The sequence below is a fragment of the Borostomias antarcticus genome (genome assembly GCF_949987555.1).
Source record: "Borostomias antarcticus genome assembly, chromosome: 16".
NCBI lineage: Eukaryota > Metazoa > Chordata > Actinopteri > Stomiiformes > Stomiidae > Borostomias > Borostomias antarcticus.
Window position 1 is genome coordinate 7087276 of NC_140249.1, and position 15000 is coordinate 7102275.

At 47.5% G+C, this 15000-nt stretch overlaps 1 protein-coding gene across 1 annotated transcript in view; it reads left to right on the forward strand.

Moving 5' to 3' along the window:
- Positions 1 to 3244: 3244 nt before the first annotated feature.
- LOC311319509 (glutamate receptor ionotropic, NMDA 3B-like) overlaps positions 3245 to 15000 on the forward strand; it is a gene marked incomplete at both ends in the record, with an annotated part of 68839 nt that continues 57083 nt past the window's right edge. Inside the window, one exon of the mRNA XM_084451068.1 lies at positions 3245 to 3775. Coding sequence (XP_084307194.1) covers positions 3245 to 3775 — 531 coding nt within the window. The remainder of the gene's footprint in view (positions 3776 to 15000) is intronic.

Below are 15000 nucleotides of genomic sequence, written 5' to 3' on the forward strand. Positions count from 1 at the left end.
CTTGGGAAGGAAGGGGGAATTTGCCACCTCTGAAAACTGTACAGAGATACGGTTAATTACACTTTAAATAGAATTAGATTGAAAACTTGATTTGATTTTGAGGAGGCATAGGAAGAAGACAAGAGAAAGACGACTTGGAGAGAGAGAGAGGAAGAGAGATAGAGGGAGGAGTGATGGGAGGAGTTGAGTGAATTGGAGGATTAAGAACAGAGGAGCACACCAATGTTAACTGAGATGATTGAATAATCCTCCTTGGATTGTAGATTAATTGGGTTTTTGAATCATGCCTAATCCTGTTCTTTATATTAATCCCTTGCTTCGTATAATCAAACAAACACATGTCACTCCAGAGAGTGTGTGTGAATATAGGAAGCACAGATCACACACACATACACATACACACACACTGGTTTAAGGGACAAAGCCTTGGCCAAAGGCATAGGGGACAACAGCAGCCATTGAACATTGACTCTCAACAATAACTTATATCTCTCTTCTCCTCTTGTCTGAATGTCTGCTTGTGTTTGCTGCCCTGAACAGGGAGGAGAGAGATGAGAGCAGTTATTTGTATTGTCCTTCTGTAGAACAAGTGAAGCATCAGCCAGAGGAAAGGCAGAACATACATTTAATTCAAGACCCACTGTCTGTTTGTCTGCCTTTCTGTCTGTCTGTCTGCCTGCCTGTTTGTAGGTCTGTCTGTCCGTCTCACTGTATGTGTCTGTCTGCCTGTCTGTTAGTTCATACTGTAGGTTTGCATGCCTTCCCGTCTGCCTGTCTGTCTGCCTGCCTCTCTGTCTGTCTGTCTGTCTGTCTGTCTGTCTGTCTGTCTGTATGTATGTATGTCTGTCTGTCTGTCTGTCTGTCTGTATGCCTGTCCGTCTGTCTGTCCAGGCTGAAAACCCCTCCACACCACACCAGAAATGACCCACCAGAGTGTGAAATGATTTGTTGATCCTCCAGAAGGTGGGAATGAAAACTGTGTGTGTTTGTGTGTGAGTGTGGGGGGGAAATGTATGTGTGTGTGTGTGTGTGTGTGTGTGTGTGTGTGTGTGTGTGTGTGTGTGTGTGTGTGTGTGTGTTTGGGTGGGGGAGCATGTGTGTGTGTTTGTGTGTGTGTTTCGGTGGGGGAGCCTGTGTGTGTGTGTGTGTCTGTTTGTCTGTGTGTGTGTGTTTGGGTGAGGGAGCATGTGTGTCTGTGTGTGTTTGGATGGGGAAGCATGGGTGCATCTCTACACCTAGCAAGCCCAGTGCCTCAATTAAATCTGTGTCTGTCAGAGCTCAAATGGTCCATGCTCATGTGAAAGCTCCTATAGGCCTACACCGCTCCTGTCAAACAATGTAGCTATTACACACTACACCACACCACAAACACACACTAGACACACACACACACACACCTACAAACACACACAATACACCCCCCCCCACACACACATACACACACACATGTGCATGCACGCAGACACACACACACTACACCACATACTCTGTTATTTAAACAGAGTTAATTTATTGAGACCTGCAGGTGAACACAAACCACTGAATACAAAAACATAATACAACTATGAAACATACAACAAATGCCTCTATGAAACCAAATCACTCTATCGATCAATCAATCAAAGCTTTATTTGTATAGCGCATTTCATACCCAGAGGCAACAAACAAAAAACAAAACACTCTAAAGCAAACACCAGAAAAGATAACATAACATTGAAAACGTCAGCTCCTTTTCACCATGAGCAGATTGGGTCATTAAAACAGACAGACAGAGACAGACAGACAGACAGACAGACAGATAGACAGACAGACAGGCAGGCAGGCAGACAATAAGAGGCATTGTAGTGCTGTCCTAGGTGCTGAAAAAACAGACAGACAGGCAGACAGACAAACCGAAATGAAATGGTATGAAAATTTCACATCACGGTTATCGTCACCAAAATTATCACGGTTATCGGTATTATCGCATATTAAAAAATGTGCTGAAAATGTTCAAAAACTACTGATACAGACACTAAAATCTTTTCAGTGTTTTATATTGAAAACCACAAATAAAATTAGCAGCACTATGCACTTTTTGTTTGCATAAACATTAAAATAATGCATATTGGAGACAACTTTGATTGATGCTGGACAGTATTTACAGTGAGTTTTTAAAAGCACTGAAATCAAACATTGTTTATAATGATAATTGTATTGCGATAAATCGAATCCAATTTTATTACGGTTAATCATCATACCGGTTATCATTACATCCCCAGACAGACAGTTCGTTCGTTTTAAGAATCTTAACTATCAGATCCGTCTTCAGTGGAAACAGGAGATTCCGGTGGGCTTATTAAACAAACAACTACTAATAAGGGAGATCAATAACGTTAAAAATGATCACGACTCTGAGTGCTGTTGTTACAAACACAGCTGCAGCTCATTCCCTATCAGGGTGTTTTGGTTGGGGATTTTTTTTTACCGTCTGTCCATCCACCCAACCCCCCCCCCCCCCCCCCCCTCTCTCCTCATTTGACTTTTAGCCTAGCCTACTGCTCATGTTGCAGATAATTAAATCAAATCTCGCTTCATGTTTCATGTCACAAACGCACCCAAATGAAATGAGGTGAACAAAGCGGTTGGCAGTCTACCACAGCCCCCTCGCTGCCATCTTTCACTACTAAGTGCAACTAATAAAGCGCTAGTCACGCCTCTCCCACCTGAAGGCTTCCGGGAGCAGCTGCAGCCCCTTCCCAATCAGGGTGCTTTGGTTGGTGAGTTTTTTTTTCTCTCGTTACCCTGTATCCACTCGCTCTCCTCTCTCTCTCTCGCTCCCTCCCCTATCTCTCTCCCGCTCCTCTCTCTCTCGTTTTCTTTCTTTCTTTCATTCACACACACACACGCGCGCACACGCACACGCACACACACAGTGAGCTGCTCTGTCCTCTGCCGGCGCTCCTAAAGGACTGACAGAAGCTGGGCGAGCGCTCTCAGTTGCGCGCGCTCTTCTCTCCTCTGCCGTTGTAGCCTCCTCTCGCGTGCGCCTTCTTTTCGTGATTTTTTTTTCAAACTTAAAAAACAAAACAAAAAACATCAACCGTCAAAATGTCGAAAACGTTAACAGAAAAGCAAGTCCAAGACGAAGGCAAAAGAAAACATCAAGTCTGAGAAAGGAGGGCGAGCCGGGAGAAAGAGGAAGCTATGCGCTCTCCCGCTGATCGAAGTCCACTGATCCTTTCTTCCCGCTCGGAGGTTCAGTATGGTGTCGCTCTCTGGACTGTGGACTCGCTGCTTTACCCCGGGGACACTACTCCCGTCCCGCCACTTTTCCCCCGAGAGACGTCTTGTCCCGCTGCTTTTCCTCCTGGCTCTCGTCTCTCCCGACCCCTGCCTCCCCCACCCTCAGCCCTGTCACATCCTGGCCCGGATAGGGCACACGGTGCGACTCGGCGCGCTCCTACCGACCCGGCAACCGGCGAGGATACAGAACGCACTCAACCGCGCCCTCGCCAGCCTTCGGCACCAAACCGGGGCGGACATTGCGACGACCTCCCCCGCGCCGCTCCTGCCCTACAACCTCAGCCTGGAGATGGTGGCTCGGTCCCCCGCGGCCGGCGACCCTGAGTCTCTGTCGCGGAGCGCCTGCCAGGATCTGGTTGTGCGCGGGGTGTCCAGCGTGCTGGCGTTCCCCCGGTCACCGGAGGAGCTGATCCAGGTGGACTTCCTCTCCTCGTTCCTGGAGATCCCGTTCATCTCCATCCTGGAGGAGACCGAGCCGCTCAGGACTAAGGTAGGACTGTGCGTGCGTGTGTGTGTAGGCTGCATAGCGCGTCGCTATTTTAGCTTTTGCCAACTTTTTTCAGATCTTGCCAAAAGCCCACTATACAGTATTACATTATTTTAGAGTGGACGATAATAACCTTCCACCCTGGCAGAGAGACGACGGGACATAGTTGATAGCCTAGATGTGGAACTAGGCTATTTCACCTGTCGCGCCAGCAGAGAGGGTTGAAATAGGCTACTATTTGAAATCCTTTCAATTAGCCTACTAGAGCGTCAGGTGGGTGTGCCTCGCATTTTTTTGGGGAACAGCCCATTGTTTCAATTGTGTCAGACGAACAGTCAAGCACAGATTTAAATTATTAAAAATTTGCCCCCACGTCTGAGCACCAGTTTAGACAAGTTGTCCACTGTCCTACATGTCGTTAAAGCATGCGCAGCGTTTTCGTGTGTCTTAGCAGACGTGAATCACTTTGATCATGTAGTGCTAAATATCATAATGAATTGAGGTTGGGGTTTGGCTTCCATACCAGCCAGGAGCTGTGCCATGTGTCTTATTAATGTCCTGCTATCCACTTTCAGGCACGGCTTGATGGCGAGAGAGAGGGGGGGTGGGGGGTAGAGAGCGAGAGGAAGGGGGTGGGAGAGAGGGAGAAAGAGAGTAGAGGATGGGAGGGTGGAGTTTGTCATGTTGAGGCTTAGCACCTCTGTATGAATCATTGAATGCTAGTAGATGAAATGCAAAGAGAGCTGTGGTGAGATGCAAGCTCTTAGGCATCTCTCTCTCTCTCTCTCTCTCTCTCTCTCTCTCTCTCTCTCTCTCTCTCTGTTTGCATTAATTAATATATGCATATATGTTGAGCATTTCTGTCTGTTCTGTGTCTAAATGTATTGAATGCATTGCTTGTATCTATGATTGTGTGTGTGTGTGTGCGTGTGCGTGCGTGCGCGCGTGTGTGTCCATCCGTGTTAGTATTCCCAGCATCAGCCTAAGCCTTGTGCAAATCAGTCAATCCGGCCCAAGCCATCCCCTCTCTCCACACACACACACATACCCACACACACACACGCACAAACACTCACTCACACACACACACTGTCACACACAGAAACAAACAAAACAAACACACAATTCAGTGCACACATTTTAACACACAGGCTCAGTAGAGACATGCAGCAGAGAGAGGGAGAGAGAGAGAGCAAGTGTAGACGACAGAGACATGGAGAATAAACATGTAATATCTGCGCCATTATAGTTTGCATCAGATTGCTCTTCCTATTGTGAAAGAGCTTCCGAGCTTGGTTAAATGTGAATTGATTGAATTTGAGGTAATACCAGGATAGGGACAGCAAGGCAAGATGGACAGAGATAGGGGGAAGAGAGAGACAGAGAGAGAGCAAAAAAGCTAGGGAAATAGAGAGGCTAGAGAGAGAAAGAGAGACAGAGAGAGAGAGAGAGAGAGGGGGGTTATTTGTCATGCTGTGGGATGCCCTTTCAGAGGAGTCGAACTGTGCCAGTCTCTTGGCACAAAGGAACAAAGAGGCCTCTCCCTGTGTTAGTTCAATATCTCCAGCTAACCTCCCTCACCATCACTCTCTCTCTCTCTCTCTCTCTCTCTCTCTCTCTCTCTCTCTCTCCCCCTCTTTGTCTCTCTCTAGCCTACTGTCTCTCTCTCTCCCTTTCCTGCGTCTGTTGCTCCTATACCTCCGCCTGAGAGGAGCTGGAGGGCACTGGGAGAGAGAGAGAGATGGTGAAGGGAGGCTACAGATGTAAGAACTTGGGAATAGTAACCTGACCCGCGGGATTCCGCACCTCCGCTCGCACGCCCATAGAGGGAGAAGTAATACTACTCATTGACCCATTGCTGTAGCCTCATCTGGCACATTAGGGATGAGCTTACCTTGTTTTCAAACTCCCGGTGGCAATGGGCCTGATCCATAGGAGCCAATCTATTCTATCCATTTCTATGCTGTGCGCAGCATGTGACGTCATGCACAAGCAACGTGCTCACCCCGCGCGGTAAACACAACAAGCTATGCATGGAGCAAACATGGAAGCCAAAAGATCACCCATTCTGAGATTTTTCACACTAACTATATAGACTAGTTGTAGCCTACAGCTTCTTGCAATATTTGCAAAGTCAATGTTCCGAGGGGTGGTGATAAAACTTAATCAAGCATCTCAAGCTCCCGTATTCATTCATTCAATCACAGGCTACAATTCACATTTCCCTTGGTCAAGCATCTAGTTCACCAAACCAGCCGACCTTTCAGACTGCTTGCTTCTATTGACAAACGTTATGCTGAAACAAGTTTAACATATTTTTCAAAGAACGTTCGCGAGTGAAGGTGAAAGTCTTGAGTTGCATGCGCTGCTGGAGTTGGTTACACTAGACAGTTGTGGAGGATTTCCAAAAGCAAATGCGCCTATTTGGCAATATTTCGGATTTAAATCTAAAGCTAATAAGGGACCTGATAACATTAATGAGGCAATCTGTAAACTAGAGCTATTTCTCCCTCTCTTTACTCTTGTGTCAGTTTAATATGACAGCGTTGCTCTCTGGGGCAGAGACCCAGGCCCAGTCCCAATGTCCCCCCTAAACCCTCAAGCCCTGAGCCCTCACAGACTTATTGACGTCACCTGGTAAAGTGGTTGAGTGCGAGAGGCTGCAAGGGCTCGAATTGGTATAAAAAGGAATGGGACAGCACTTGCGACATCACATTACATTGACGTGAAAACACATTTCTTACTATTGTGGGTGTGGGGCTTTTTATCAAATTTTCAATTGTACATGTTTTTCTGGTAGGCCTTCATGTAAATTAATTTTGGGCTGAGTCAAATCCCCTTTATCCGAACTCTGTGTTACCCTCAAAACATGTCTGTTCAACTTGTTGAAATCATTTCATTTTGTGGTGATATGCGAACTACATTACTGCCTGTGATTCTTGTTTGTGATGAATCCAAAAGTATTTACTTAAGAATGATAATATATTATGTATACACATTCCTGCACCTCACAACTCTTTCCATATTCATGTTGGAAATCTCAATTCAAAGAACACTGCACCGAAATGGGTGATTAATGTCATACTGCTTTTAACTGGGAAATCATACGATTTAGAGCAACAGAAATCGATGTAATTTATAACCATAGCCTACATATTTTTACACATCACATTATACAAACCCATGGGGTTAATAACCCATACTTAAAAATAATGAAACCAAAATAATTATAAGGCTACTTGTGCAGATAAGCAAGTCCAGCTGAAAAAATGAAAACATATTTTGTTTTGTAACGTGAACATTAGGGTTGGTTGATCTGTCCGTGCTTGTTTATTGGCTGTTCTTCAGGTAACCCCGTGTTTCACGTCACACCGATATGAACTGTGGGTAATTCCCTTAGGCGAAGTCTGCAGAAGTGCAGACTTGCGGTAAGGGGCCATAAAGGGCTCAAAATGTCTGCCAGAGAGCCCTCATGCACTTGCCGATTTGACATTGGGACACCCCTAAGCCCTCGCGGACTTCGCGGGAGCGCGCCCTTAAGTCTGTGAGTCTGCAAGGGTGGACATTGGGACTGGGCCCCACTCTGTTGCAGGTGTGGAGTGAGTGACGGAAGCGCAGAGCAGACAGGGGGGCTCATCCCAAGCTTATAATTGGCTCGGCCCAGCGACCGCTGGCGGAGGGTATATTTTAGGTCCTGTGTGTTATTTTGTTCGTTCGTTCGTTCGTTCGGTCATATAGCAGGGTTATACAAAAACTACCAGAGCGATGTTCATGAAACTCAGTGGAGGGGTGTAGCATCGGCCAAGTTAGAATACATTACATTTTGGTGCGGATCAGAATCACTGGGCGGATACAAAAATGAAAAGAAAACATTTGCCATACTTGGACCGGCTTCCTTCCCTTAGTATCTACTTCTCCTGCTGGGTTTACTACACCGCTGGTGGCCGAGTGGTAATGCATCAGTCCAGCAATGCGTCGACCTGTGTTCAGCTTTTGATATCAACTCTTTTTTTTGCTGTTAAAGCCCAATATTGTCTTATGATGTCAATGCATGTAAAACAAAATCATATTTGATTCATGAAAAAGAAATCAGATAAACACTAATAGGAAAAGTTCAATTTTCTTAACCTGGATCCTGTGGTATTAGCCTATGTATAAATCATAAGCTACATTACCTGCACATCTGGGCTGAGGTTTTGCCCCTTGAGTGTCAGGTTTCACTAACTATGTGTTCTTTTTTATTTGAATGTTGAAGCAAATATATATAAAAAAAAAAAACAGCATTATCCGTCACATAGCCCTCCCAGAGGCATGGACACAGGACTAGTGCCCTTCTACCCCTCCCAGAGGCATGGACACAGGACTAGTGCCCTTCTACCCCTCCTAGAGGCATGGACACTGGGCTAGTGCCCTTCTACCCCTCCCAAAGGCATGGACACAGGACTAGTGCCCTTCTACCCCTCCCAGAGGCATGGACACAGGACTAGTGCCCTTCTACCCCTCCCAAAGGCATGGACACAGGACTAGTGCCCTTCTACCCCTCCCAGAGGCATGGACACAGGACTAGTACCTTTCTACCCCTCCCAGAGGCATGGACACAGGACTAGTGCCCTTCTACCCCTCCCAGAGGCATGGACACAGGACTAGTGCCCTTCTACCCCTCCCAGAGGCATGGACACAGGACTAGTGCCCTTCTACCCCTCCCAAAGGCATGGACACAGGACTAGTGCCCTTCTACCCCTCCCAGAGGCATGGACACAGGACTAGTGCCCTTCTACCCCTCCCAGAGGCATGGACACAGGACTAGTACCTTTCTACCCCTCCCAGAGGCATGGACACAGGACTAGTGCCCTTCTACCCCTCCCAGAGGCATGGACACAGGACTAGTGCCCTTCTACCCCTCCCAGAGGCATGGACACAGGACTAGTGCCCTTTTACTTTTTATTTGATGAAAGTGGGCGCTGATATGAGAAAGAGAATATATAGACTAGTAGGATTCAATGATTATTTCATTGTTAGGCCTACATCCAATATACAAGTATCCATATGTTGGGGAAAATTGATGAGTAAAATTATGTTTTGGCTCCTCATCAACAAGATATCCTAATAATAAAAACAGTTCAATGCAGTACAGTAGCAATACAATAAGAATATGGTGTGTGCAAATTGTATAAAGTGTATGTTAATTAATTCTGGTATCGGAGTCGGATCGGAACTGAAAGAAAGTGGATGGGTGCATCTCTACTCACCAAGGGTCAGTGACCTGTGAGCTTATTAAACATTTAACACTGGGGAGAGAGAGATAGAGGGATGGAGAAAGAGAGGGATGGAGAGAGAGGTGGATGGAGAAAGAGAGAGGTGGATGGAGAGAGAGGGAGAGATAGAGGGAGAGAGAGAACCCCTCACTCCCAGAGACAACTGGAATGGTCTCTGTAGTATCCAGCTGTTCTGCTTTCATTCTTTCATTCTCTCATTCTCTCTCTCTCTCTCTCTCTCTCTCCTCTCTACTTGGTCTAAGCAGAGCTGGTCTGGAGGGCTGGCTGGGCCTTGCCAGTGAGGAAGTGCTTATTCCTCCCAACGTACTTAAGATGATTAGACCCACCGAGTCACCCCCGCTGCCGTAAATCTCCACCCGAGGAGAGGATGGGAAGATGGACGGAGGAGCGGTGGGGGGGGGGGCAGACAGGGGACTCCGTCTCTACCCTCTAGGGAACGTGACAGGGGTGTCGGGGAGGAGGTGGTTCCAACTTGGAGAGAGGCACAGACTAGAGTCGGAGAGGGTGCCAGGAACTCTAACGCTGAGCCACGTCAGGGAAGAGCGCTCGTAACCCACAGCTTTTTGTTGTCGGCAAACACGGACGCCGGCAGGAAAGCGCACGGGTGGTTTATTGTCGACGTAGCCCGGCGGCTCGTTCATTAAGAAGCGAGACATTGTTACGAGGTAACAGGGGGGAGGGCAGACAGATTGGATGGAACAGCGATAAGACGCAACCTGCATCGCGGCGCCATCGGTATATTCGAACGACCCACCCAATCCACGTTTTTCCCGACAAATTGAACGGCGTTCTGCTTTTTCCCGCGATCGGACCGCCGCGCCGCGTGCACTCTTATGAATTATTAGTTTAATTATTTCCGCGGCTGGAGGGAATCGTCGTCAACCCCCCCCCCCCCCCCCCGTTCCTGAGAGTAACTGCCTTTGAGGGCGGCTGTGTGCCTGTGCATCTTGATATGGAATGAGCCATCGCAGTAGGCCGGGGTGCTGCGGTAGTATTTTCGAGGCATGTCGTCCATATCTCCCCCGCAGGAAGAACGGTCAAACATTACTCGTGTTTATTTATTTATAGACCCGCGTTCATAGTTTGAGGAGGGAATACTTGCCCTTCTGCGAGCCATCCATCCTCCACTCCTTCGCTGGCTCCTCTCTTCACTGCTGCCCTGTGGCTCTTTCTGCCAGGTGGAATGAAGATTAGTATGTTCAGAACTCAATTTGCTTCTTTGAATGAAATTACATTTTAATCCCGATACCCCACTGAATGGGATGAACAGTGGCTCCGCAGGACTAGCCCTGTTCTCTGAAGACCCAGGCAGGCACGCACACACACACGCACACACACACAGGCACACGCACACACACGCGCACACACACACACACAGGCACACGCACACGCACACACGCCATACACACACACACTCCTACACACAGCCCCCCCCCCCACACACACACACACACACACTCTCTCTCTCTCTCTCTCTCTCTCTCTCCTACACACACTCCACACAGCCCCCCCCTAACACACACACACAAAGACATACTCCCCCACACACACACGCCCTGAAGGTAATTAAGTTTAATGAAGCTTTGCAGCTCTTAGCGTTCTTTTGATGATGATGATGATGATGATGATGAGGGATTTGTCCCAGAACATAAAGGAATAAATGAGAATAGAGAGGCAACAAAAGTGCGTAACGTTTGTTTGTGCATGTGCTACAGCCGTGGGCAAACCCAATAGATCAAAACTAATATAATGCTGTGTTCACACCGGGTGCAAATTTTTCCAAAAGTTTACATAGAAAGACAATACAATTTGCGCGAACTGGGCGGTGGGCGGCATGGGCGGCGCGAATCGCAGAACTCGCCCCGCGACGGCCAGGATTCGCCGCAGGGCGACATTCGCAAAAGTTCAATTTTTGGAACTTTCTGCGGCGGATTCGTGCGGCGACCCATTGATCCCGCGGCGAGATTGGGTGAACTGGGCGGCGCAAATTTTCTCGCCGCGCCCAGTGTGAACAGCATAAGGCACAAACAACCTAAAGGATAGTCGATAATTTTCCTCTGACTTGGTGAGCTCTTTTCTGATTGGACAAGCCAGCTATTTCCATCTTCAGTAATTGTCAAGCAAACGTTTTTTAAGCAAACCTTTAAAATGTCACAAAAAACTGAAAACCATCAACTGGTTTGGAGCAAATAAAATAGGCTACGCAAAGCGTAATTTTGTTGGTAGAAGAAGTAGGCGTTGCCAAACAAATTACATTTCGTAATTCCTGGTAGATTGTGGCATTCTATTGCCAGGGCTGGAAATTGCGACGGTTGTGGTCGCATATAATTGGGAGCATTTTTGCGAGTGCAAATAATTGTTCTGCTGTCCCCCCCCCCCCCCCCCCTAATATTAGCTTTTAACCACTCAGTTAGCTAGTTTGACAGCAGGTCTAGTCATCTGCAGGACATCAGAGCCGAGATACTTGCAAAGCCCAGTCTGGGGGCCCAGTCCCGTGTTCAAGTTTGTCTCTCTCTCCCTCTGTCCAAGTGTGTCTCTCTCTCCCTCTGTCCAAGTGTGTCTCTCTCTCCCTCTGTCGCTGTGATGTCACTGACCTCTATCTGAACATTCACATCACACATTGTGGTTCTACTGTAGTAAACATTTAAATCCTGGCCCCAGGTTATGGCATGAAGCCCCATTGGAGGCCTACCATGTGTTTTTAATGCTACCTCCACCATTTTATGTTACTTGTGAATCATACTGTTCTATTATATTATTGTTTTTTTTATCAATTTAAAAAAAACCTTGGGAAGTTGGGAGCACCAGTGCTGACAAGTAAAAAAAATAAATAATGTTTTGAACCTGTTTGCTGTTTTCCATCTAAAATGGCTGTGATGTTATTTTCATGGATGAGAGCTAGGAATAATTTGATCTCCTCTTCGGTACATTGCTATCAGCCATATTCCTGTGTGTTATGAGAATATTTGGGAACACGCCACCAGCAGAACAGTTGATTAGTCAGCTTTTTCCGAAAAAGGCAAACACCTCTGTCTGTCTATCTGCTTGTGCATCTGTCTGCCTGTTTGTAGGTCTTCTCTTCATGTGTTGGTGTTCTATTAGTGTTGAACAGTTAGACGTGTGTGTGTGTGTGTGTGTGTGTGTGTGTGTGTGTGTGTGTGTGCGCATGTATGCGTTTGTGCATGTGTGTGTGTGACATGAGAAGAGAAGGGGGCAAAGCAGTGGGGTGGACACTGAGCGAGATAACCTGCAATCTGGACCAGGTGTGGCTCTCAGATAAGTTGACACCCACCACAAACAAACACACAAACACACACTACAGATTTGGGTCTGGCCTCACAGGTCAGGCTTCGACTGTATGACACATATGAGAGTGAGGCAGAGAGGACGAGAGCGATGGATAAAAGACTAATGGGTCTTGGTAAAGGAGAGACAGGAGGTGATTAGTGAGAGAGAGAGAGACAGGTGGGAGAGAGAGACGGGTGGGAGAGAGACAAGTGAGAGGGAGACAGGTAAGTGAGGCACAGATCTGTTTCTGTTGTGAGACAGAAGGATGGCGTGAGAGTCCGAAAGAAAGTTAGGAGAGTGAAGGAAAGTTTGACAGCAGTTGAGGAGGATCAGAGGTGAGACAGGTGGAAGAGTGAGACAGGTGAGAGAGGGAGACGGGTGAGAGAGTGAGGCAGGTAAGTGAGGCACAGATGTGTTCCCAGGGTGAGACAGGACAGTGTGAGGGGGAAGTTGGTGACAGAAAGTTCTCAGACAGCAGAGGATCAGAGGTGAGACAGAGATGTTTATGTGTTGTTTATGTTTACAGCTGCTACTGTAACGGCACTGATATAAAACCCATCTGGACAGGCTTCAGCTCCACCTGTGTGCAGTGGCATGCTCATCCGTACACACACACACACACTGTACCCACACATACAGTCTATCTCTCTCTCTCTCTCTCTCTCTCTCTCACACACACACACACACACATATAGTCTCTCTCTTTCTCTCTCTCTCACACACACACACACACACACACACACACACACACACACACACACACACACACAATCTCTCTCTTTCTCTCTCTCTCTCACACACACACACACACACACACGGATCATAAGCGTCCAGGTAGCCTCTGTGACCCATGCGGGGGGAGAGCAGCTTGTAAATCCCTAGCGTTGTGCTGAGCCAGAGGAACATCGGCCGCTGCCACCTGCTTTATGACACCGGACTGATCCAAGAGAGAGGGAGAGACAGAGAGGGGGGGGGGGGGGGGGGGGGGGGAGAGAGGGAGGGACAGGAAGAGAGATAAGCAGTTTTTTTCAGGGTTATCGTCACAGATGTTTTCTCCCAGTGTCCTTCACCACAGAGGACCTTCAGGCAGGCAGACAGACAGGTGTACTGTTAGACAGACAGACAGGCAGTGAGACAGACAGACAGACTGTTAGATAAACATACACAGATAGACAGTGAGGCAGACAGACAAACGGACAGGCAGACAGTGAGAGAGAGACAGTCAGACAGACAGATAGTAAGACAGACAGACAGTGAGTGAGACAAACAGAGAGACAGACAGACGGACGGACAGGCAGACAGACGGACAGATGGACAGACAGGTACCTGATCAGCGGTGGTCACACTCTCTGCCCCCGGCTGTGCTCCTGTTCCAACCCAGCAGGGCCACAGTCTTGTCTGGAGGGCCGGACCCCCAGCAGGGCCACAGTCTGTCTGAAGGGCCGGACCCCCAGCAGGGCCACAGTCTGTCTGGAGGGCCATGGAGATACAAAAGGCCCCCCCACCGCCCGCAAAAAAAACAAGTGTGGCAGGGAAGCTTTTATGCGTCCGTCCGTGTGTGTATATAATATAACATAACCTTTATTTATCATGGCAAACCTATTGAGAACAATGTCTCATCTGTGATGATGCCCTGGTTACAAAGTGTTCATAGAGTTCAAAAGCATAAAACAATACAAAAACATCAAACATAAATAAATAGTCCACATTCGAACAGCTAAACATGCACAGACCTCGACTTCAAATCCAGTTATCACATTTTTGAATTTGCCCAATGAGACGGCATCCAATTTGGAGATCTCTTGAAACTCATTCCCTAGAAGCACAATAAAAGAATCTTTACCAGCTTTTTTTCCCCTGCTCGGTTTTGATTCGAAGAACCTCAACTCTGTGGGGAGGACTTGTTTTTTGGATTTCTTCCCAAAAGAGTTGAAGGGCCCATATTGCATGGAGTACTAAGCTCCTCTAAAGTCCTATACTGTAGTTAAACTGAGGGGATAAAGACTCACTTGAAAGGTATCATGCTGGTTTATTTCTGGTGACATCTTCAGAGTGAATGTTTAGGGCCCCCCTGAGCTCTTGGGGCCCCTGGGCCTGTCGGTAGGCCCGTTTGGTAATATGTCTTTTCCAGTACTGCACACCAGCAAGTCTCTGAGCTTCTACTGCCCCTCTCTTGATCTATCTCTCTCTCTCTCTCTCTCTCCCTGTCTCTCCCTCTCCTTTTCCATTCCTCTATCTCTGTTTCACTCTCATTTTTTTCCAATTTCCAATGCTTTATTGCATTGCAAGAAGTATTTCAATGAATGACAGGTTGTCACATTCTTTGCCGCTAGGGATGAGCAGTGGGACTAATCTCCTAATAGGGACTCTTATTTCACCCTGTCTGTGAGGGTTTCAAATTCTCCCCCCCCCCCCATTATTTTGGGAGGAAAAGCCGGTGTACATGGTTAACGTGGCGCCGGAAGGAAACCGTCTGCACATCGTTGTGCAATCGCGTCCAGTCTGAGCCCGGCGGGATTCTCTGGCCAGGCCGACCCCCCTGAGCCTGTAGTCAGTCTTCCTCAGCTCATGATCTGCATCTCTCTCTCTCTTTATTTCTCTCTCTCTGTCTCTCTCTCTGTCTCTGTTTCAATTTAAAGGGCTTTATTGGCATGGGAAACATAC